Source organism: Cervus canadensis, chromosome 15, assembly GCF_019320065.1.
Source record: "Cervus canadensis isolate Bull #8, Minnesota chromosome 15, ASM1932006v1, whole genome shotgun sequence".
In the NCBI taxonomy this organism is placed as follows: domain Eukaryota; kingdom Metazoa; phylum Chordata; class Mammalia; order Artiodactyla; family Cervidae; genus Cervus; species Cervus canadensis.
This window is the reverse complement of record NC_057400.1, coordinates 67,073,408-67,099,737: the sequence shown is the minus strand read 5'-3', so window position 1 is coordinate 67,099,737 and position 26,330 is coordinate 67,073,408. Positions and strand designations below refer to the sequence as shown.

At 35.8% G+C, this 26,330-nt stretch overlaps 1 protein-coding gene across 2 annotated transcripts in view; it reads left to right on the top strand.

Moving 5' to 3' along the window:
• The window catches only part of COL5A2 (collagen type V alpha 2 chain), a 151,884-nt gene that overhangs the window by 67,605 nt on the left and 57,949 nt on the right, over positions 1-26,330 (top strand). For both annotated transcript variants that reach the window (XM_043487639.1, XM_043487638.1), the window contains exons 2-8: positions 9,068-9,292; positions 11,930-11,943; positions 15,752-15,784; positions 17,121-17,153; positions 18,603-18,656; positions 23,325-23,435; positions 24,779-24,856. In XM_043487639.1, the coding sequence (XP_043343574.1) occupies positions 9,068-9,292; positions 11,930-11,943; positions 15,752-15,784; positions 17,121-17,153; positions 18,603-18,656; positions 23,325-23,435; positions 24,779-24,856 (548 nt within the window). The remainder of the gene's footprint in view (positions 1-9,067; positions 9,293-11,929; positions 11,944-15,751; positions 15,785-17,120; positions 17,154-18,602; positions 18,657-23,324; positions 23,436-24,778; positions 24,857-26,330) is intronic.

Here is a 26,330-nt window from a genome sequence, read left to right as displayed (position 1 = left end):
ACCCAAAAATGTGTTCCATAGCTATTTGGGATTGAACAAATAATAAAAATTATTTTGAAAGCTCTAAATCTTTCAACAGATGTTTTAAGAAAATAATATGTGTTCCTTTCCTCTATATACTTTTTATAGTCATCATATTTTAAGAAGTTAAAATATGAAATTAAGAGAAATGTAAAAAATTGTAGTCTAAAACTAAAAGGAATAGTATTGAATAATTATTAATAATTATTAACAGTTTAAAGCTTTTGAAATTGTAATAAAGCTTGTCCCTGTTCACATTTTCTCTACATAAGGGTATTTTAATTTCGTCTCCACTCATTTACTTATTTGGAGAAGGAGATGGAAACCCACTCAAGTATTCTTGCCTGGAGAATTCCATGGACAGAGGAGGCTGGTGGGCTACAGTCCATGGGGTCACAAAGAGTTGGACATGACTGAGAGCCTAACATTTAGTTATTTAGGATAATAACTTCTCAGAAGCACATGGCTTTACAGGTCAAATTCCTAGATTCCATTAAAAAATTTTTTTTGTCTTATCCAAACATAGGATAATGAAATATCACTAGTTTAGTTCTGTATTTTGCTAAAGAAATTTGAAATTGATCTTCCTTCTCTATGTAGTAAAGGTTTGTCAGAGAAGAAATGGTTATCTTGCTTGTTGGTCTTCTCAGCCTCCTTCCCTCTCCCTCTGCTTCTCCCTTTTTCTCCTCCTTCTCTTCTTCCTGCTCCTTCTATCTTTGCTTTTCTTGTCTATTGTTCTCCCTACAAGCACAGAAATTTTACAATGAATAACTTTGTTATACATCTAGAAAGTTATTAAGAGAACTTCTCAGCAAAGGCCACAACTTCTCTTTCTGTTCCTGAATATTCCTGGAGCATTTGTCCTCTGTTGAGACTGGTGTTGAGGCTTGACCCTTAAATAAGGGGACTTCTATACAGTCATGAATGTGCATTATAGTAGGTAAGCTGAACATGAAATTAAAGAGATAGATTTATATTCTGAAATGATGGTAAGGGAATACCAGAAAGAAGGGTAAAATCCATTTCATTTCTGTTCTTCAGAGAAATTGACTTCTAATTTTTAATAGCTACAAATAGACATAAATTAAGTCTTGGTGATGGTGATAGTCGCTCAGTCATGTACAACTCTTTGCAACCCCATGGACTGTAGCCTGCCAGGCTCCTCTGTCCATGGACTTCTCCAGGCAAGAATACTGGAGTGGGTTGCATTCCTTTCCTCGATCCTCGGGTATCGAATCCAGGTCTTCTTCATTGCAGGCAGATTCTTTACCATCTGAGCCAAGGGTAGATCAGGACAAAAGTGGGTATTATGGATATTTGTTCAGGTCTCTAGATATACTCAAGTGGATAAACATAGAAGTTATGTCTTCAGAATGAAAGCACTAGAAATGAGCTCCAGAAGTGAGCTCCAGAGGGAATAGGGCACAAAGAGATAGCTCCTTCAGGTTCACTTTCAGTTCAGTTCAGTTCAGTCACTCAGTTGTGTCTGACTCTTTGCGATGCCATGAATCGCAGCACGCCAGGCCTCCCTGTCCATCACCAATGCCCAGAGTTTACTCAAACTCATGCCCATCGAGTCGGTGATGCCATCCAGCCATCTCATCCTCTGTCGTCCCCTTCTCCTCCTGCCCCCAATCCCTCCCAGCATCAGGGTCTTTTCCAATGAGTCAACTCTTTGCATGAGGTGGTCAAAGTACTGGAGTTTCAGCTTCAGCATCAGTCCTTCCAGTGAACACCCAGGACTGATCTCCTTTAGGATGGCCTGGTTGGATCTCCTTGCAGTCCAAGGGACTCTCAAGAGTCTTCTCCAACACCACAGTTCAAAAGCATTAATTTTTTGGCGCTCAGGTTTCTTCACAGTCCAACTCTCATATCCATACATGACTACTGGAAAAACCATAACCTTGACCAGATGGACCTTTGTTGGCAAAGTAATGTCTCTGCTTTTTAATATGCTATCTAGGTCAGTCATAACTTTCCTTCTAAGGTTCACTTTAGACACTTTAAAATACTTTAGAATCATTGGTAGTAAAGTGAATGTGGTCAAAGAACCATTGAGAACTGTGGAATGTTTAGTTCACTATAAGAGCAAGTTCAATTTAGTTAGAGTGAGGGCAGTGAATAAAGAATAAGCCAATAAAGAATGAATTAGAAGGAATAAAGTGACTACCGTGATGTCTAGAGTTTCTCTAGAGGCTTTAATATTCTTCTGCATGAAGAAAGGTAAGAAAAGAAGGCAAAATGCACCTGCAGAGAAATCATGAGATACAGAGTTGACTTGATTCTAGAAGTCTTATTATATATAATATTTAATTTTATACTTATTTGAATATACCATACTAGATATTCTCTTATAATATAACAATAACTCCTTTTAGTCATACAATAACTCTACAATTGTAAGACAACTCTACCACCTAAAGTGGCTAATACAAATAACAAATATTTGATTCAATTAAAAAATTAATTCAACAGATATTTAATAAGCATATACTATGATCCTGACTACTATTCTAAAACACCAGTATATATTAGGATATATCAATGGACAAGTCAGAATAAATGATATCTGTCCTTACAGAACTATAAATCTATCACAAGGAGGCAAAAAATAGACAAAAATACAACAGTATAGTAGGTTCAAAAGTGCTAAATACCACATTAAAAAAAATGGAGCAGGGATTGTTAGATAGAGGGAGACATGGCTTTGTGTGTGGTAGTTTTCAATTTTTTGTAAGGTGGTCAGGGTAGCTTCATGGAGAAAGTGACATTTGAGCTAAAAGTAAAGGAAATGAAGGAAATCTGAAATGTGGGTACTATACACTGCTCAGGATTTACTACTTACTTATCTCCAGATACTCCACGACCAGAGTATCTGGAGGTAAATTTATCTCCATGACTACATAAAACTCATGATAGTACCCATTTGAAGAGAGAAATGGCTAGGCAGATTTTTGATTCTCTTCTTTATTTTAAGCAACGTCATTGCTGGAGATAGATTAAGTACCCAGACTTCATCCAACACAATTCAAAATCTTTCATTCATTTAGGCAGGCAGACACATTTTGCTTGGCAGAGATTGTACTTCCTTATTCACTTAAGATTAATATAATATTTGAGAATAGGACTAGAGTTTGCTAGAGATATTACTACTAACATTTCTAGTGTATTCAATACAAGGCAGGCTCAGTTCTCTTTGTGGCGTTTTTACAGCTATTCATTATTGAGCCTTGTGTTTGGAGGGAAAAAACTATGTCAAATGGATTACCAGACTGAAAATTGGCTTTCCAGACAAAACCGTAGATGAGCATTGCATGTGCATTATGTGCAGTTTTAGTTTCACATTTTGGCCACAGTCATTTAGATTTCCCAATGATACATGGAAAGTTAAGTAGTACCCAATATAAAAGTTTCCTTTGTATTTTTTCCATTTTAAGTAAAGGAAAAACAGCAGCTTTACTAGTTAACTGAAAAGCCCTTGGACATGAGACAGAAAGCTTTCATGATTGTATTGAAGAAACTAACTACCTTTGTACAGTTGATCTAATCTCATTTTATCTGTACTTATATGTTTCACTGAAATACTATGTATTAGTTGTCTTCTTTTTACTTTCTCAAATTTCAAGATAAGTTTTCATAATTAATTGTTATTATGTTGCTTTAGAATATTAAGTATATTATCTTTGTGGAAGAGAAATTCAACTCAGCTTAAATAATGATTGAGAGGTGACTTTATTTAATTGTAAAAAAAATAGAGAAGGACGCAAGAAAGTAATAATTTGTTTAATCATCCTAAAAAGAGATTTAAATTCAGATGATTTGCTGGAAAGTAAAAATCGATAAGTGGATTGAAGAAACAAAAGATGCAAAACTTCATAGGTCTGCTTCTTACTCACCTCTCCACCCACTCAGACCTTGAGGCTGAGGTGGAAAAGTATTGTCAAAGTATGTGACACGTACCCCTCAGCTATCTCTGGTGGCCTCATATGAGTCTAATTTTTTAAATGTGAGGGATCAGACAGGGAAAGAGAGATGATCAGTGCAGAACTGTTGGCGTTGAGTCAGAAGGGTCTAAAGGAAGAACTCAATACTCTAACCTCTCTGTCTCTCCCTTGTGATGATAAAGAGTGCCTGAGAGCAGAAGGAAGGGAGGGATTTCCTTGGAAGATTCTCCAGAGCTGAGCCCAGCAGCCGGGCTCCACTGTGCATTGGTAAATGCAGCGTCTGTGGTTTGGTCCATCGGGACCAGAGGGGCTGCTCTGCGGCATCCTCTTTGTCCCGTGAAGCATTCTCTGCCCACTTCAGGAGGGCACCAGCTGCCTAGCCATGATTCTAACCCTGCAGAAACTTTTGCAATTAGAGAAACTTTAAATAATGTTAGCCCAGACTTTCATAACCTCCAATGGGACCTAGACCAAGTGGGCCAGGAAGGCTGTGTGTTAGTCACTCAGTCATGTCTGACTCTTTGCCATCCCATGGACTGTAGCACATGAGGCTCCTCTGTCCATGGAATTCTCCAGGGAAGAATACTAGAGTGGGTTGCCATTCCCTTCTCCAGGGGATCCTCCCCACCCAGGGACTGAACCCGGGTCACCTACTTTTCAGGCGGATTCTTTACTGTCTCAGCCACCAGGGAAGCCCAGGAAAGCTGAAGGACTGCTATTAACTTATTTTATTTTTTCTTTCAAAATATGAGCTGCTATGACTGACATAGACTTCTTCCTTTCTGTTTGCACAGAAGTCTAGATGTCAGGGGTACACTTAGCAAGAACCACCAAGTGACCCATTTCCCTTTCATTCAAAATAGAGGTCCATAGTACACATCCTGATTATGTAACATTGGGTATGAAGATTACCAAGATGAATACATGTCTGGCTCCCAAGGAGCCCACAGTCTAGTGAGATACAATGATCTGAACAAACACTTCTCTGAATAAAAGATTTAAAATTTCTGTGATAGCTGAGCATATTATTTCTTCAGGAAAGTTCTTTAGTTAATGTCTACAGAATGTCCAGCATAGGCTTAGGAAGGTTTATTATGTATATTTTTCAAAATTTTTAGGTAAAGCCCAATAATTTAATATTAAAAATAGAATCACATCTCTCCTGAACAGCCAAAGGTTTCAATAAGGCCATTTCTAGTTACACTTTTTTGCACAAGTATGTATAAAGAAATGTAGACATAGGGTGTGGCGCATAGTTGTCAAACAGCAATTTTGATGGATGAGTTTTTAATTGTTTTTTATAATAAGATGGTGGATTTGGTCTGCCATCTAGTGATTAAGAACTGAATTCTTACAATCAAATTCCAAAGCACCTAAACTTTGTGAGAAGACAAATCTATGAGGATGTTTGAGAAACACAGAACAACTGAGTTACTCTCAAGCAAAACATGATCAGATAAAATGTATCTCTGCTCTCTTAAGAGATCAGTGCCAAGATGTTTGTGATAATGACTTTGCAATGGATTGATTCAGTTTGTTGGAACATTTGGTAAGAGTGAAAGAAACATGTAGCTTGGAAGATAAAATTTCTGGAAGTTACACCACCATGAGAGATTACAAAATAATGGCAATACAATCAGGTATCTATCAGTCCTCCTCAATTATAGAAAAGTTAAAGAAATATAAATGGAGAAAAAAATACAAGTGTCAAAGTACTTTGGTTTTGGAGGTCTTTTTCAGATATTTACAAGAAATGATTTTTAAACTTCTGGGCCTTCAATAAAGGCTAATGTCAGCTTGCATTAATTTTATGATTTCTATGGAGGAATCGGGAGGAGGATGGTATTGACCCTCTCAGAATGTCATATAAAAATTCTTAGTTATTTTTAATAATATTGTCATTCATAAAATAATTATGTCATGACTACTTCACTGCAAATTGGCTGCAATTTTGCTTCCTATTTTACTTTTCTTTTCATTTAAGTAAACATCTATGCAGAAAACAGAAAAGACAACCTAAATCATAAGGTACACAACTACCATGTACAAACTTGAGAACTGCAAGACACTCTGTATTTTCCTCCCAGTGTTTCTTTGTCCATGTCTTTCATCCAGACACGAACAATGGGAACTCACTGAGTTTTTGTGCAGTCTGTGATGTGTGTGGATTCTGTGTGGGGGCAGAGAGGGAGGGTTTAGCAGTGAATGTGGGTTTTCATCTCCCTGCCATTTAAAAGCATTCCAACTAACTTTCCACATCATCCTAAATTTAATTATAAATCCTCAGGGGGAAACGGACCAGTGATGACTCAGAGTATAAAACTAACTTTTAACATTGTCATTTAAAGTAAGATAGTGGCCCACTTCTTTGTTCTTTGGAGTGAGGTCAAAACTGTTTTAAGCTTTCAGAAAGAAAGTGACCTATGAGTTAACACAAGTCTGAGAGAGTGTGTCTTTTTATCCCAACCCTGAAGGAGACACAGTGAGCAGGATAACCCACCCCTGAAGAGTCTCTCACATTTTAATGATATTTAATTGACAACATCATTGTACGTCCTCTTGTTGTTTTCCATATTCTCTATTTCCCCATTTATAATTGTTTCATCAGTGAAATTGAGATCCGCTTCACAATGATAGTATATATTTTTGAGAGCAGAATGCTTTTAATATTTTGCATATGCAGTACTAGGCACAAGCCCACTTAACCCTCTGTAAATACATGTGAGCACTTCTGCCTCCCAGGGTGTGGTAAGGGAGAAGCAAGCGAATTGAACTTGTGGTGTATCTCATTTTCAGCCAATGGCGCTTAGTCCTTGTGATTAGATATTTCCGTCTTAATCATAAAACTTAATGAACAAAAGTATTTTTTTTTGTACTTAATGGAATAGCTCAGTGGACTATGGGTGTGAATCTATTTCTATGGAAATTGTGTTTTATGGAAACATTCACCTTGGAACTGCATTGTTTCAAAGTGACTTTTCATCTAAAAGTAGCACTGCTTTTTGAATTAAAAAATACATTATTTTTTTTAGGTACTATTTTCTTATGTTTTCAAAATAGTTCCACAGAAAAGCATGCTGAAGCTAGATATTTATTTTCTCCTTCCTTGAACATGCCTATAGTAACACTGGATAGACAGAGCCAATATTATTTTATTGATGAGCTACATAGTATGTGATAAACATCATTTGGGGAAGATTAGACAGATTAGAAATTTTGTGCTTTTCTTCTGAATAGCACAAAAGCCAGGATGTGGTGCCATGCTTTGAAAACAATTTTCCATTTACCAAATATCTGTGATGAGAGACTAAATATGTGAGGCAAAGTATTCCATAGAGCAATGAGAAGAATGTTATCCAAGAAAAACTTTCTGAAGTTATGAAGATGGATATTTAGACTAATGTCTGTTTAAACTGAAATCATTTCCGTCTGTAGTTCTATATTAGCATTTGACTGTATTTATTGTGAAAGATATATATAAATGTTACTAAATGTAACTATATTTCATAAACTTATTGTAAATGCATTTTAAAATTTTGTTTTATTTTTGTAAAGTAGCTGTACAATTGTTAATCAACCATAATTTAGATTCACTCATTCATTCATGTCCATCCATTGAACAAGTACTTGTTGAATGTTGATTCTATGCAAGGTATGGTGCCAAACTTTAGAAATACCATGATGAACAAGATACACTAGTTCTCACTTTCATACTGCCTGGTGGTGGAAATATGAAAATAGACAAGTAAAAATAAATAAGTAAATACTAATTGTGATAAACCTTATGAAAGCAGTGATTTTTGCCTAGCGGTTCCATTTTAGTAAATATTTAATTACCTTGCTTATAATACAAAAAGAATGAATCAATGGAAGGATGGATGAATGAGTTCTTTTTTTTATATATTTTTTTCATATATTTTTATTAGTTGGAGGCTAATTACTCTATAATATTGCAGTGGTTTTTGTCGTACATGGACATGAATCAGCCATGGATTTAAATGTAGTGTTCTATAAAGCACATCAGTTGGATAAAGAAAGTCTACTTTTAGAGATTAGTCAGAGAAGAATTGTGGGGGACAGGTGGCAATTAAGCAATCTGTGATAGTGGGCTACTGGAGTTGGATTGAGGAAAGGAAAGGCAGTACCAGGCAAAGGGATCGAGTTGTACTGATTCCTTTGGGAGGACTTTTGGGCTTTAAAAAGGAGCTTTGAATTTAAGTAGTTGGAAATGAAAGGAATTAAGCAAAGATTTATGATCCACATTGTGTTTTAAAATACTATAGTTTTGTTTCTCGAGAATCACAATGTGAAAGATGTATATGTTTATTTTATAGCAAATGCATGATAGAATTGCTATGTGTATAAAATTGCATATATTTTTCCAAATCTGCATTAAATTTTTATCTAAATATAGTAAAGTATTTGGCAGATATTATGTAATAGCTTACCATGTTGTCTTGGTCCTGACTTAGTTAATTTTGATGCAAAGATAATTAACACATTGGCTGTATAAGCTTTGCATTTCCACTACAGTTTAGGAAACTATTTTCAGATGTTTAGCGGAACCCACTCCATGAATGGGTCAACCATTAGCTTTTTTTATCTTAATGTTTAAAATGAATTTAAGTTTTTCTTCATGATACACGAATACTTATTGTCTTCTGTTGTGGGATTTACTGATGGAAAGTTTCAAGTCAGTTTAAAGTCACATAGGGTTCACCAAACACTGAAATTATGTATTCTCTTTAGAACTATTCTTTTTGCCCTCTCTTCAAATGGTTTACTTTTATCCCTCAAACATGATCTTATGCTGTTTGACTATTTGTATCTTCAAAAATGATTTTGGGAAGCACTCTGATTTAGTATACTTTGGATCACTTTCCCTGCCCCCATCGTGCTACAATATGTTTCATAATAATTTAATTGTGAATTACATGTTTGTCTTTAAATACTAATGGAGTAAGCTCATTTCTGTTTGGCTCCTTAGGAGGTTACCACTTAGCCCAGAGATTTTAGAACCCACAAGATGATTTACCTTCCTAAATATTTCCCAGATTCTGAAATTTCAGATACTAACCTCTTTGTTTTTCTTCTTATTCTAGAAGGATATGGTGAAGAAATAGCCTGCACCCAGAATGGTCAGATGTACTTAAACAGGGACATTTGGAAACCTGCCCCTTGCCAGATCTGTGTCTGTGACAATGGCGCCATTCTTTGTGACAAGATTCAGTGCCAGGATGTGCTTGAATGTGCTGACCCCGTAACTCCCCCCGGGGAATGCTGTCCTGTCTGTCCACACACAACTGCAGGTGGCAATACCAATTTTGGTAAGAATGCGTAAGGCCAACTTAGAATTTGTCCAGTGATTTATCTTTATAGTTACAGTGTTTTTTGCTCTCGAAATTCAGCAACCCAAGAAGATAATTAAGCTGCTATTCAGTAGTCTTTGGCGTAATAATTCCACTCACCCACTTTAATCTAACAGTAATGAAAAGAAAGTTATTTCATCTTAAAAAACAAGGAATTTTTTGGGCTGCATTTAAGTGACTATACCTAATTTGAGAATTCCTTGTACTGCTTAAGATGTTGTTTTGTTACCCTATCCATGCTGGGTGCCTCCAAGATATTTGTTGGTTTTCTATGAAGTCCATTAATGTCTAAGAGGAGATCTAAAAACACATTTCTCTTCCCTGTGCCAACTTTGCCCTTGGTAATGGAGTAATAATCTCTAATGTAATTTAGTGCCACAGCACCCTCTATTATAAAGGCTCATAAATGCAGAATGCTTTTAATTTTGGCTAAGAAAAACAAGAGAATAGAATGGGTTTCCTGGAGAAAACAATAACATAAATTATTGGTTCTTAAAGCTTCTTTTTTGGAGAAAAGTGTCTGTGTTTAGCAAAGACTGTGTATTTGCATGTACATGTTAGAAAAACTTACATATAAGAGAAACAAGTTCATGTTTATATGTTTTAGTGAACCAGATAAGATTAATATTAAACTTTTAGGTTATTTGTTTTAGTAGCCATGAATGGAGGCTTGCATGTACCCTTGTCAAGACAGTTTCAAGGCTTTATTTTTTCCCCCTAAATTTCACTGCAAATAACAACAAATATAATGAAGTGCTCAAAAGTATTTTCATGGAAACATTACACAATAATTTACAAATTAGCCTCTTGGATATCATTCAACAGTAACAGTTGGCCTAGAATACATACCCAAACAGCTTTTAGCCATGTAATAAGAAAATTCCCACTTCAGTATTCTTGCCTGGAAAATCACACGGACAGAGGCGCCTGGTGGGCTACAGCAGGTGGGCTAACACTACATAGGGTCACAAAGAGTCAGACACAACAGAAGCAACTTAGCATACACACAGTAAGGAAGACATAATGGGAAGAACTGAAAACAAGGCACTAATGGACTACCTGAAGTGGATATGATCTGCACAGAATCCCTGGGAGTAAAGCAAAATTAAACCTGTGGAGACAAATTCATGTTGAGACAATAGTAGCAAAAAAAAAAAAAAAGAGCAAAATACACAACCTCCTCTAAATATTAAAAAAAAAATGAGCAAAATACACAGCTTCCTGAAAATAGGTGATTTAGGAAAGCCCAATTTATTCCATGATGAATAATTTTAAAAAGTACTGACAACAGTGTTGATACAAAGATACTATAAGGCAAAGATGAGACTGTTTAACTAAATATATGAGATAAAGAACACTCCAATAAGTATATCATCACAGAACAGATAAAAATTCTGACCAACCCTTATTTCTATTTTATCACAGAACAATTAAACATTATTAAATGTACCTGACCAAACAATTAGATAAGAACAAGAAATTAGAAATCTAGATATTAGAAAAGAGGAGGTTAAATGATCAATTTACAGAAAATATAACTGTGTACTTACAAAACCTTAGGGAATGGAGTAAAAAAATGCTACAAAACAATTTAGTAAGATAGTGCAACATAAAATTAACAAATTAATAGATATACTATATACAATTACTTCATAGAATGTATGTGTGTTAGCCGCTCAGTCATGTCCAAGTGTTCGTGAGGCCCTGGGCTGTAGCTCTCCAGGTTCATCTGTCCATGGAATTCTCTAGGCAAAAATACTTGAATGTGTTGGCATTCCCTTCTCCAGGAGATCTTCCCAATCCAGGGATTTGAACCTTGGTACCCAGCATTGCAGGCAGATTCCTTACCATCTGAGTCACCTACATATTGCTATTATAAATATTTTTATTCCTATTATTCACTCTATGAAGTAATATACAAGTATATTATAATATATATTTGCATATTACTTCATAGAATGAATAATAAGAATAAAATTATCTCATTTGTAGTAGGAATATATAGGATAAGGTGGTTAAGGATAAACAAAACAAAATATTTAAGATATATATAAAGAAAACTTTCGAACACTACTAACTCAAATAATGACTTTAATACATGTAATGTTCTATTATGTTCTTGGTTAGGAAGACTAAAAGAAAATCAATAATGGTGACCTCTGGTGAGAAGTGAAATGTGGGAAATAGAGAAAAGGGGACAAAGAAATTTTCACTGTACAATCTATACCTTTATTAATATATTTTAGGTTTGTTTTTTTTTAATCATGTGAATGAATAACCTACTCAAAAAAGTATAAAAACCAAAAATAGAGAATATTGATTGAAGATAGTTATAATTTAATAGCTAATTTTATAATTTACTGAATTTTTTCTATATAAAAGTTGTGAAGAATATTCAAATGTCAGAATTTTCCAAAGGGGCACGTTATTTTGTCTGTTATGAAAATATTTGTGCAAATAATTTGGATTTCTATCTACTGGTGACAGGGAAAGCTTTTAAAATTAAATTCTGACTCTATAAAAATTATTGAAATAAGTATCGAGATTCTTAATAATATATATGCATAAAATAATATATTCTTTTCTTTTTTATAGGAAGAGGAAGAAAGGTAAGTTTTACTTTGCATAGTTTCATTTTTGTAAATTTAAAAAATTCTGATGATATCTACATAATTCTGTGCTTTGAAGAGCTTGAAAGCCCTTTGTAAAGTACCATATGAATATAACTATATAAGCATAGTTTAACTACTTTGATTATAGATTATAGATTCCTCTATTTTCTTCACTTTTAAAATTTTTATTTATAGATGGCTCTTTCAGAAGGTTGTGAATCCTTAAGGGATTGAGACTATGTCATGTTAATCATACACCTTGATCATATATATTAGAATAAGTGTCTAATTGCAATGCAGTAGACACCGCAATAAGAGTTTAGTTGAATGAAGTAAGGAATGAAGATAAGAAGGAAGAAAGGGTGAGAGGATATTTGTTCTACTTCAGTGGAGTTGTGGTCCCTCTCCCATCAGTTGGGCAGTAAAGATTTGATTGGGGCTTCCCTCATAGCTCAGTTGGTAAAGAAATAGCCTGCAGTGCAGGAGATCCCTGGGTTTGATTCCTGGGTCAGGAAGATCCTCTGGAGAAGGGATAGGCTACCCACTCCAGTTTTCTTGGGCTTCCTTTGTGGCTCATTTGGTAAAGAATCCACCTGCAATATGGGTGACCTGGGCTTGATCCCTGGGTTGGGAAGATCGCCTGGAGAAGGAAAAGGCTACCCACTCCAGTATTCTGGCTTAGAGTATTCATTTAACTGTATAGTCCATGGGGTTGCAGAGTCATACATGACTGATCAACTTTCACACACAAAGATTCAATTAAAAGAATTAGTTGAATGATTTGACACACATCACCTCCCTTTCTCTCCTCTTCTTATTGAAGGACCCTGGAATCTAATCCCAGAGACAAGCATTACACTCAACAGGACAATGATGGGGTGTAGCCAAGACCCTGGTATGCCTACTTAGTTTCGTCACTTGTTATTTGGACATGTGTGTGTTAGTCGCTCAGTCTTGTCCAGCTCTTTGCAACCCCATGGACTGTAGCAGACTGGGCTCCTCGGTCCATGGAATTCTCCAGGCAAGAATACTGGAGTGGGTGTCATTCCCTTCTCCAGGGCATCTTCTTGACCCAGGAATAGAATTCAGGTCTCCTGCATTGCAGGCAGACTATCGTCTGAGTCACCAGTGATTGGACATGGGTAATCCCATTCCGTGAGAGAGTTCCATCCCCTTGGAAGTGTTCTTTGTTTTCTGGTTAAGTTGAAAACTATGACATTTGCTCGGTCTTATCCAGATGGGATGGACACAGGAATTAAGAATGAAAATGAGGAATCATCTCAATTTTCTTGGCAGTTATTAGACAGCAAATTTAAATTCTTTGCCTTTGCATGCAATGGAACTTCATAAAATTAATAATCGTACAATGCAATGCAACACCTTTATGGTAAGTAAAAGTGATGTCATCAAGGGGAGGTCCTGGTCACTTCTTACATTTTTGGCTCAGAGGGCAATACCATGAATTCATCTTATTTGTCATAAATATCAGTGAAGCTATTTATACGTCAATATATGTCAGAGGAGAAGGACTGCAAATGCCAGCTCACATTTAATTTACATTTGAAAGCTAAAAAATTATGAAACTTAAATGTTTGAATATAGTATGCAAACAGATAGATAAATGAATTAGTAGGTAAATAGATAAACTGTGAAATAAAAAAGGAATAGACTGTGAGAACTGCCTTGATGTAATCAATTTAATTTGGTTAGTAATCATCCAGTTTACTGAGGGACAACTGTTGGGTTGTGTCGTCTAGTTTACTGCCTCTTTCCAAAGGTGGTGTGGGACAGCTTGGAGAAGGACGTTCTCAAAGCAGCTGTTAATTTAGCACATTCTAGTTATGTGCTTATCTTCATGTCTCTGCCATTTATTATCAAGTCATCAGAAATATGAGAGCAGAGCAATATTGTATAAACACACTTTGTGCTAGGTTTATATAATACTGATTTCTATTTATAATTTATTCATTTACTCATGTTAACCACCAAATGATTATTGAACCTTTGTTAAAATCCTGTAGGAGGCAAATAATGCAGATGCCATGATGGTGGGAAAAATAACTGTGACTGCCTCCATGGTAAAGGCTTCTATAAAAGTGATGAGGCATATCCACATAGCATTAAGTGATGAGTAACAGATGAGAAGTTAAATTAAACTGGAATTCTCATCTGAACACAAATACTTGAATTTTATGCTTCCCAGGGGTATGAGAGTCAAATTTAGTAAAACTATCATTCCACAATTGATTTATTCAAAGCTCACATTAACAAAAGTGGTAAATATTTCTGTTTTTGACTTATTTCCAAAATAAGAAATACATAGAATCATTAGATATATTTGTTATCAAAACTTAATTATAGAACATTTAATCCCATATCAAGTATTGTGGAACAGTGGAAGGCTCATTTTTCTAATTTTGGCTGAAGTAATTTCTCTTCCCTTTTTACTTGTATTTTTAGACTTGTTCCAAAAAGGAATTATTCTCATGTATGTGTGTGCTTAGTCGCTCAGTCATGTCCAACTCTTTGTGACCACATGGACTGTGGCCTGCCAGGCTCCTCTGTCCATGGAATTCTCCAGACAAGAATACTGGAGTGGGATGCCATTTCCTACTCCAGGAGATCTTCCCAATCCAGGGATTGAACCTGGGTCTCCCACACTGCAGGCAGATTCTTTACCATCTGGGGGAGTTCACAGTAGAGATATATAAAGATACAATTCAACCAATGTTATTTAAACAACATACTTGACATCATGCTATAAGAATACAATTTTTGATAATCTAAAGTTCTAAGAATCAAAAGAAATTCCATCTATATCTGTGGTGTTAAGATATAGATGCAAAGATGGTGTTAAGATAAAGATAAGAGCAAATTATGCTTTATTCACTTTGAGTTATGATAGTTTCTTGTGTTATTTTTTATTTTCCTGTTCAAATAATAATTTTTCTAGGTTTTCCTTAGATATTGAGAATTACCTAATGTCATTATATCTTTTATTTTCTTTCCTTTTTTTCTTTAAAAGATGATCAGATATCTCTTGTTATTTCTCATAGTCTTCCATGAGTTAAAAAAAAAAAAAAGATGGCAGGTGTTTTAGGATTGGCATCTGATAAGTCACTAAAAACTAAATGGCATGTAATATGAGTGTGAGAGTTCAAATATATATATATTCTGGATTTCCCTTTGTGTTTTCAGTCTTTGGGTAGTTTTTCCTATGGTGCTTTGACTTTACATTTTTTTTTTTTATCACAAGCATGTCTTTGTGTTTAATTATATTTCTTATTCCTTAAAGCACACTTGTTGTTAAGCGTGGGCTCTGGGTGCTCATTCTCAGTAGTTGCCAGCACCTGGGCTCGGTAGTCGCCGCTCACGGGCTCTAGAGCATGGGCTCAGTAGTTGTGTGCACGAGCTTGGTTGCTCCATGGCATGTGGATCCTTCTGGACCAGGGATCAAACCTGTGTCCCCTGCATTGACAGGTGGACTCCCGTCCACTGTACCACCAGGGAAGTCCCATCACAGACATCTCTAATCATCTCTTTGGGTCTGATTGCCGTAAAAACGGAATGGAAACTACGCATTTCACACAGTGGATTAATTCTATTTTCATGTTTTTGAAAGAAGTAGTGTTTTTTTCATGAATAAGGTCTGACAATATTCTAAAACTGATTGTTAACCTTTTTCTCATTTTATTTTTTACCTTTCTTACAAATTTCCATTGTTTACATGGAATATTTTGATATAACATGTTAATGCTCAACAAGCCACTATATTTTGCTAATTGAATTTTTTTTTTCTTCATAGGGACAAAAGGGAGAACCAGGATTAGTACCTGTTGTAAGTATACATGTGTATATGTTTTCATGTACCTTTGATAAACTTAGTTATAGCATCATTGTATATTATTGCTTATACACATACTTTCAAAAATAGGGAATTTAGTTATTTTATAACCAAACTTTTAGTATAAAACAAGCAAAATAAAATAGATCAATTCTTAATTTAATATGATATTTCTTGTTTATTTTTCCTGACTTTTATTTATTTATTGTCCCATGACTAAAAGTGTAAATCAAAATTTTACAAAATTAAATATATTGTATGTGAATATAAAGTGATAATTAAGATGTATATTTTTATAGTATATTTGGCTATATCATCCAAATGGAGAGGTATGATTTAATGTGCCACACTTCTGGAAATATGTTATGTCATTGCTACTGCTACTGCTAAGTCACTTCAGTCATGTCCGACTCTGTGCGACCCCATCCCTGGGATTCTCCAGGCAAGAACACTGGAGTGGGTTGCCATTTCCTTCTCCAATGCATAAAAGTAAAAAGTGAAAGTGAAGTCACTCAGTCGTGTCCGACTCTTCACGATCCCATGGACTGCAGCCTACCAGGCTCCTCTGTCCATGGGATTTTCCAGGCAAGAGTACTGGAGTGGGTGCCATTGCCTTCTCCGATGTTATGTCATTATCATGATGTAAAGTCCATAGTGTATAGAGTTCTTAAGAGTTATTTAGACTTGGAGATGATTGTAAAGTATATCATTATATAGGATGAAAGTTCCTCACTATTCTCCTTGGTTTTAAAGGAGTTATCATTTTGTTAAGACAAAAGTAGAGCATGTTGATTTATTTGACAATATTTGCATTTTTGCTTTGCTTTTAAATTGACTTGTTTTTAACAAAGATTACCTAAAAAGTGAAACCATTCATATTGTTTGTGTTCATTTAAAAGCACAATACCTAAGGTACTGTATTAAGCACTTCCTAAATATTTATTTGTTTGTCTTCACAACAACTCTGAGAGGGAGTTAATTTCATAATCATTATCACCATTTTACAGAAAAGGAATCTTAAGTACAGAGAGGATAATTAATTAGTTCAAGGTCATACAATTGGTAAGGGCTGGGGTTAGGATTTGAATGCAGGTTTCCTGGATCCAGCATTGGCTCTTAATCACTATACCAGTACTGCCTCCTTGTATTAGAATTTAAATTAATGTCTTAGCCTTATAAGAAAGTTGGGGAGGAAATGGGCACCATCTGTTAACATCCATTTGTTCTAAAATAACAACTGGGCCTTTTGTTGTTCTTCTTATCTGACTATTGAGTTTTCTAAAACTCTTTTGAAACTTTATCTCTGCACATTGTCTCATTTATTGTTTAGGTGACAGGCATACGTGGACGTCCAGGACCTGCAGTAAGTAGTTTCTCAGTATTCGTGGTATTCCTTAAGTTCTTTGAGATACTGAATCTTTATGGATATTATGTACACGACAAGACAACAGATTATAAAACAATGATGTGCTTGGTTTCTTGAAACATTTTGTTTTGAAACAATTTAAAGTTTAAACATTTCTTTGCAGCAGTGAATGAAATTGATGAACCCTATTTAGGTTAACTGTACTCGTTGAAATTAGGGCAAATTAGTCTTGCTGACAATGATTAAGGGTAGACTACTTTTATCTGTTTCATGAAATAAACTGTTAATTCCATCTGTTATTAAAATTAAATTGATAGAATTTGATATTATTGATATATTTCTGATATATTCTATTGTAATATTTACCATTACGTTATATAACAGTATATTAATATGTATTATATTGATATAAGAGTAAATATTACAGTAGAATTTGAGAAGATATACATCAGAATGGCATATTTCTGGTTTAGCATAAAAGACTACTGATTTCAGGTTTGGATTAGTGGTAGCATTCACAGGTAGCCAGATGTATAACACACACACACACACACACACACACACACACACACTCATAAATTTTAAAGCACAGTAGATCAATGTAAGTGAAATACTGATACACTTCAACAGACCTGCTGTAGTTGTTCTGAAGCACTTGCTTTTAAAGAACATTATGTTTTGGATTGAGTAAATGTACAATCAAATTTTTATAACTCAGTTGAAACTCTTTTGAAGAGAAATAAAATTCTCCTGGCAACTGCCATTTTCTGGGGAAAAAAGTTAATTTAAGATATAAGCACAAAATGCCAGTTTTGAAATATAATAATCATTTGTTATTTTAATGGAAAAATAACTGCAGTTGAAGTTACCATTTGGAAAATTCTTGGTGGGTTTTAAATTTATAATGGAGGTGAGGCAAAGTTAAAAAATGATATTGGATACTTGAAGGCATACAAGGTAGTAGCAGAGTAAGCTTGTTTTGCCATTGCTTTTGTCAGCATCTTGAATAGTGATGAATAGTTTGGGATATTGTGTACCAACATGAATTCGTACCTTTCCTCAAAAAAATTGAAAATTTGGAGTTTGGACAATAATGTAGTTCTCAAAATTTGAATTGTAAGTTTTTGTGTCTAAGACAAGAAAGCAAAAAAAAAATCATCCTTGCAAATTTACAATTATTGTTCAGACTAATATATACAACTCATTGGGTACCACATTGTTATACTTACTTCTTCACAAGTCTTTAAGCTTCAGTGTGAAAATAAACAGCCTTCCTGTATACACAGAACTTTTATACATACATGGATTTATTTTCTGTTGTCTTCAGTGGAAATTTTAAAATAGATTGTATTTCTGTCTTCCAATTTTCTTATATCAGTAACCTTTAAAGCAAAATTATCTGAAGTATACATGTTTTACAGACATAACCATCATTTTCTGTTTCAGGGACCACCAGGATCACAAGGACCGAGAGGAGAGAGGGGCCCAAAAGGAAAACCTGTACGTTGATGGTGGAGCCCCCTCTTCATGAATCTTAACGAGCAAGCCCATCTACGGCGAGTTCCGTTGGGTGCAGCAAAGAGCCAGTGGCAGTTTTCCTTTCTCACGTCTATTAAACACGACATAGAATTCAGGTCATGAAGCGATTGTGCATTGATCCTGATTCAGAGGAAAACACTACATGCTAGTAATTACCTATGATCTCAGATAACACAGATGATATCCATGTGTCCTTTATGAGGTCAAATTAAAGTAGAATCTAAGGAAACATAGTGAATACCTCATATTGTTTTCAGAAGTTGTAACTTATGAGTCAACAATGCCAACAATGCATCCTTGAGAGAAAACACCCAAGTTATGTGATCTGTGGTTGCTCTAGGAATAACCAAATTGGATAAAGGAAAAAGAAATTATTAGAGGGCAAAATTTTCTTTCAAGTGGTTCTGTAATGAACTGATTTCCTGAGTAATGCTGCCTTTTTCATTGGGCAGCTGCTGCAGAGCTATCAAAGGAGTAATTTTAAATATCAATAAATTCATTACCATAGGGAATACCTTTAAATTTAAATAATCAACTCTATGTTCTTGAGATAAGCCATGAGATTATTATATAATACATGCTAAATGTTTTCTCTTGTTAAGAAGTCCTATTATAGCAATTATTTTTCTTTTTTATATCTCACCCTCAAAATTTGTCTTTTATATATTAATACCAAATACTTCGATGAATTTGTGTGTCAAAAATAGATTCAGATGAATCTATCATTATCCTATGTTTCAATCTGAAAAATTCAAACTGTTTAATTTTCTGTCTAATGGTATCTACTAAGCTGTAACTTTCTATGGGTTTTTAACCTTCCAAATATGTACTTATCCATATCTAAATGGGAAAAATGGATGAGCAAGGAGGCAACAAACCACCTTAAATATATAAGTAAGGAAAAAAACATATTCTAGATCATGTTATTAGGAACCCTAGCCACTGGTTTCATCTTTGATACTGTTTTTCGCTTCTACTCATTTCACCAAGAAGGGGATGATGCCAGTACTGTTTCCAAACTGCAACTGAAGTTATGGGAAGTATTTGCAGGCATGCAGGTAAACGACAGTGGTCCCAAGGAAGAAGGTCATAGCCATGTAGGTGGGCAGTAGAGCTGGTTTCTGATGACCTCATGGCCCATTCTTCATTGGTGTTCTGCCATGCTGCCTCCCTGGCATTGGTAGCTGAAACCCCGTTGGTAGACATTCGGATGTCTGTCCAGAAGCCTGGGATGACAGAGACAGGTGGAACATGACTTCAGTTGGGTGGAGGGTGGGTGTTCATGCAGAAAACATTGTGCCTCAATGTACTTGTGCCCGAATAATTGATAAAACTGAGTCCTAAGTGTAGGTGGAAGCTGCTGTGAAACTCATGTTTGGAATTACAGAATTTCTTGTTAGGATTCAATGAATCTACTCCCCACTCCTCTTAGTCTCTCTTTCCTTTCTCTTCTCTTCTCGACTTAGTATGTTCTAAGCTCCATTTCCTATCTTGGTTTAGTCTGAGACAATCAATGGGAAGTGTGTGTGTGTGTGTGTGTGTGTTAAAAAGAGTGAGAAGTAATTATTTATTTGGAATTGAGCAAGGCAGTGCTGGTAGATACCCAAGTGGAAAATCTGTTCCTCTCTTAATCCTAGCAAGCAGTGGTGTGATGGCCACGTGTATAATAACTGATTTATTTTTTAAAATATGCCTATAGCTTTTGCTGATTTCTCTGGTATAAGTACTCCCACCACAACTTTCTCCAAGATGCTGGCATGATGTCACAAATACCTGCAGGTAGAATGTTTTCCCTCAGGTGCTAAGACTGGCTGGTCCTAGGAGCCTTACCTGGACAGACGCTGTGGATGCCACGAAATAAGCTGGTGGTGTAGTCACGTATACCACTGTTCTCCCCTTTGTTACCGTCGCATGTTACAGAAAGCTCATAAAATAGAGCAGTTTCTCACTCTTAACACCACTGATGTTTGGGGACAGATAATTCCCTGTGTTTTGTAGGATAATTTGGCAGCGTTCTTGGTGTCGACTCAGATGCCAGTAGGAACACCTGCTTCCCCCCCATACCACTGTAACGAATACAAACATCTCTTGGTGCTGCCAAATGTTCCCTGGCAGTGGGGAGGGGAGCAAAGTGCTCAAGATTGGGAACTTCTGATATAGAGATCCTCTCACAAAGCCCTCCTTACTAGCCAGTGATCACCCTGGTCCTCGCTCACACATATCCTTTGTTTGAAGTGTACTGTCCTGGGAACTTCATAGAGACAAACTAGCAACCTGTCAGGAGATGGACAACAATCAATGGTGGGCTGAGTTCTAATCGCGCTGGTCACTTAACCTCTACAGGTCTCTTTCCTCATCTGTAAAATGGAGAATATACCAGTTATTACTAATTCTCACACTTCATAATGCGGGTGATATTACTATCAGTGAATAAAGTTCTTTTTGATTTGGGGGCATTATTATTCCTCTTTGTGAATGTTTAAACGTTGCCACCTAGTGACAATCTACAAGTACTTTTTACTGTGAGTTGCCTCCTGAGATAGTGAAGTATTCTGGGGGAGGGGAAAGAATGATTATAGAGAGAATGCTTACCTTGATACAAAACTTTTGTGATTCGTCACACCTGGAAATATGAAAATATATATTTTAATGTATTCTGAAGTTATAGTTTTTGTTTTAAATATTTATCAGTAAAATATCACATATTATATGCCTTTTTCCTTATTTTCACTTATAGTCTTGCTAATTATGTTCACTTAGTTTTGGATGATTTTCACAGGTTTTTATTAATTTTAACCTCAATTTGTATAAAAGTAAATCATGTAGGCTATTTATAGGAGATACCATGGAGGCATAGAATGCATCATGAAGTCAGTGAAAAAGTGGGCTGTCTTCAGAGCAGACTTTGAAACAGGATTTTTAATCACAGAGGGCAGGGGAAAGGACCCAATTTTTGAGGATTAATATTACCCAAACCTCTCTCTACTCCCAGTGACACTAAATGTAGTTTTTGATTTTGCTTTGGAAATCTCTTTGGGAGCAGAGAGAATGTTTTAGCTCATTTTTTTTTTGTATTAATGATACCTGATTATTAATTAGCAATTTCACATTTTAAAAACACATTAAATTTTCCACACACAGTGGTCTGAGTAGGTCAGACTACTATGTTTTATATGCCACCATTGACAGCATACATTTCCAGATCATGGTGTCACACTTGTATGATCTGGAAGTCTTAGGCAGCAATGAAAAATTAGCCTCCATTATGTAATACAATGAAAAAACAGTAGAGTGAGTAGTCAGTGTCTGAGAAACCAGTTTTCAAAATGTGAGTTTTTTTCAGGCTGTTATCTACTTCTGTTTGAATAGATAAATTTGTTTAATTATTCCACTACTCCAAGAAGTAAACATGTCAAACAGGAGTGTTTTAATATATAAGAATATATTAATTACATTTCTGAATAGCTCTTAAGCCACCCTCCCCCAAACCATCATCTGCAAGCCACCTCTCCTCCCCACTCTGCGTGTCCTATGCTTCCTCCCTCCACTGTATCAGCTCACGTTTGCTTATTGTGCGCTGATAGATAGTCTCAGGTGTAGGCATGGTAAACCTCCTTTACAGTTTAACTCATCATATATATATATATATATATAGAGAGAGAGAGAGAGAGAGAGACAGAGACAGAGACAGAGACAGAGACAGAGAGAGAGATCTATGTATATATAGATCCCTGCTTCTAATTAGTAAAATCATATTGAGTTTTGAGTTCTTTGATTCTTCCTTTCCTTTCTTTGGTCCTATTATGCATTTCCAGGGTTAAAAAGCTAGAAAATCCTTAACAAGACTTGTGGGAATGGTGAGGTTAGGAGATGGAGCATTTCCAGAACTGGGGACGTGGCTGTTCCCCAAGCTGCCTTCAGAATGTGGGTTAGGAGGAGGGTGGAATTTGGCAGCTCTAACTCATTGCTCACTTCCCTGAGAACTAGACTTGGCTGAGTCCCCGTGCCTTTCCCTCTTCTTCTCATGGGGCTGGTCTACTTTTGGGAGTAGTAGGGAAAATAAAGTATATCAGACTTCAAGTACTAAAGAAACTGAAATGTGAAAATGTAGTAATCATATGCTGTCTACTCTGAGCCAGGAACTATGTAAAACATTAAAAATTAGCTGAGGAAAACCACAAACACTGTTCAAAGATCCATAAAGTTCTTTTTTTAAGTGGGGAAAAGTTAAGCAAGAACATACACAGTTAATTTAAGACAAGTGAGTTTAGAAATTGTTGACTAAATACCCTTGAACAGCAAAACTCAAACAAGTAAGGAAACTTATTCTAGAATATTGACAAACTGAGCACTCTCTTATAATTATTTCAAAAGAGCTGATTACTGGGAATCTAACATATCAAGAGTAAAATTCTTACCCAGAATGTGTCCTCTCCTGATGGCAGAAGCTGTGACCAGTGCTGAAATCTGCAGTTTTGGTGTAGCTGATGAAATTACTGGGGGTGGCTAGATTGCTCTTTTTTAAAAAATAATGAACACTTCATCTCCATCAAAAAGTTTGTGGTTTTTGTTTTCTCCTTAGTACATATTTGGCAATGGATTCTAGTTTCTTCTGACTTATTTTTCCAGGGGCCTCGTGGTCCTCAGGGAATTGATGGAGAACCAGGTGTTCCTGGTCAGCCAGGTGCCCCAGGACCTCCTGGGCATCCGTCTCACCCAGGACCTGATGGCATGAGCAGGGTGAGTGGTATGCATTGCTTAATGTCTTCTTTAGATAATATATTAAGTTTTGGGTATATTATTAGGATCTTAAATTGTGTTAGTTCACATATTGGTCCTTAGCTGTAAGAGCAGCTAAATGAACATAATGCTGCTGTGAGTAACAATAAAACTAGGAACTCCACAGGGAATTGTTGGAAAACTCAAAGTATCACTTTTCAAAGATGCTGCTTCAAATGGCTTATATCTCCTAATGTCAGTTCTGGGCACTGGGATTTTGTTCTTTCTGTTGATTCTAAAGGACCACTAATATTGTTCCCACCGTGAATTGGAAAGAGAACTAGGTCTTTCTCCTTTTTTGTTCTCTTGGCTCAGAATGCTGAAAAAAATCTGTGTCATGTCCTCCCACCGAGGAAAGATGACACACCCGGGATGATGCTTGCGAAAGGGCCATTGTGTAGACGTTAAAAATGCGTTCTGGTTACGTCTCTGAATGTTAAGTTCCTATCAGAAATAAAACGAAATGTCTTTATATGCCTGCCTCTGAATTCTTAGTGGCAGACTTTTGAGTAGATTTATGAGCAAATTGCATAGTACAGCAAGGGAATGAATGGAACCTTGAAATGTGATTTTTGTTTTACAACAATTTTTACATTTGCTTTTCAACTCATTGTAGAAGGAATTGCCAATTGATTTTTTAAAAATACGCACCTTCTTTTCCAATTAGAATCTTTAAATTGATAGAGCTCCTGGAAGGAAAATGGACAGTTTTAGTCACTTGAGTTACCAGAGATTTTTAGATGTGAAGGAGAGAAGGTAAAACTGTTACCGATTTTGGAATATTCCAGGATTTATTAAAAAGATCATAAAATTTTAATCAACTTATATAAATACAGTTAAAATTTACTGGCCACTAACAAAGAAAGAAGAATACCATCTAAGTAAAGCAGTCTGGTATAATGGAAAAATCTTTAGGACAAATGTTTTAAAGGCACTTTTTGGTTTTGTTCAGATGTTTGGCATGCTCTAACAATGGGAAGAAAGCAAATAAAGAGACTTAAACCTAAAATCGATTAGACTGGCTAAATGCTTATCAGAATGATCCATGCTTTTATCAAGTATCAAGCATTTGGCCCACTGCAGTAGTTATTTTGAAGCAACATAGTGAGGAAGATTGTTCACTCAAAAACACATACAATGAAAGCAACTTGAATCTTTTTCCTTGCTTTAAAGTCAAAAGTTTACAATGATTCTCAAAAGAGTCATTCTTTAAGAATCCCAGAGAATGTACAGTTCTCAGTTTAAAAAGTATGTTGATATATATCTTTTACTGTGGAAATAATGTCAACACATTGCTTTAACAGCCGTTTTCAGCTCAGATGGCTGGGTTAGATGAGAAGTCTGGACTTGGGAGTCAAGTAGGCCTGATGCCTGGATCTGTGGTAAGTGTAGATTTTACTGATAATCAAAGTACTTTGGAAAAACGATTATGCAGAGAGCTTTGAGTTAGCTAGTTAAAAAGTAATATGTGTCTTCTTAAAATATATCCATCCATTCATTCTATTTACTTATCAAACTCTGCTGTGTAATATTTGAAAGCCCAGCGGTGTTCCATTTGTAACTGTACAAAGTATTTGTCTTCGTTAATAAAGGACTTTCTGTATTTTTCACCTAACTTATAACCACCACTTCAACAAAATCTGTACTTTCTAAAAACTAAAACAAACTAACAAAAAAAACAAAGCAAAGTCTGTTTTATGGTATTGGTAGAAAGTTATTTGGCAAAATTTATTATTTCCTTATATTATTTCCTTACTTATCTGAATACTCTTTGGTTGCCTTATGCCGACAACTCTAAAATTTACTCACTGGGCCATTAGCATTCTGTTTTGCATTTCTTCAACAGCCAGGAAGATTCCCATTTTCTCTACTTTAACCTGGGAATTTGGAACAATGTAATTTCATGAAATGAATTAACTCTTTGCAAAGCAACTCTTCCATACTTTTTTGCTCATGACATAATTCAAAGGCATTCCAGATTAATGACATTTCAGACAATGTAAAGTCAGGTCGCATAGATAAACACCCCTTCTGCCTATCCTTTGGGCTTCCCAGGCAGTGCTAGTGGTAAAGAACCTGCCTGCTGTGGGATCTTTCGAGAGAACAGCATAGAAACATGTACATTATCTAGGGTGAAACAGATCACCAGCCCAGGCTGGATGCATGAGACAAGTGCTCGGGCCTGGTGCAGGGGGAAGACCCAGAGGGATCGGGTAGAGAAGGAGGTGGGAGGGGGGATCGGGATGGGGAATACATGTAAATCCATGGCTGATTCATGTCAATGTATGACAAAATCCACTACAATATTGTAAAGTAATTAGCCTCCAACTAATAAAAATAAATGGAAAAAAAAAAAGAAGAAGAACCTGCCTGCTAATTCAGGAGACATTAGAGACCCCAGGTCAATTCTTGGGTGGGGAAGATTCCCTGGAGGAGAGCATAGTAACCCACTCCAGTATTCTTGCCTGGAGAACCCCATGAAGAGAGGAGCCTGGTGGGCTACAGTCCATGGGACTACAAATAGTCAGACAAAATGGAATGTTTGTGGACACACACCCATCCTTAAGGCCAGTGAGTAATTTAAACATTGTTGGTATATATTTTAAGTCACTTAAACATTGTTTAATTATACACATTCTAAGTCAGCAGCAGTATGGTCTCATTCAATGATTAACTGGGGGTATTTTTCTGAAATACATGTTTTTAACCATTTGAAGTTCAAGTTACAGGTGTGTTTCTTTTTTTAAATGAAGCTCTTATTTTCTTGCTAGCTAAAAATCTGATCAATCCAAAACAAAAATTTGTTTTCACCATAAGAACAAACTAGATTTTGATTTAATTGCTTTCACTTTTTAA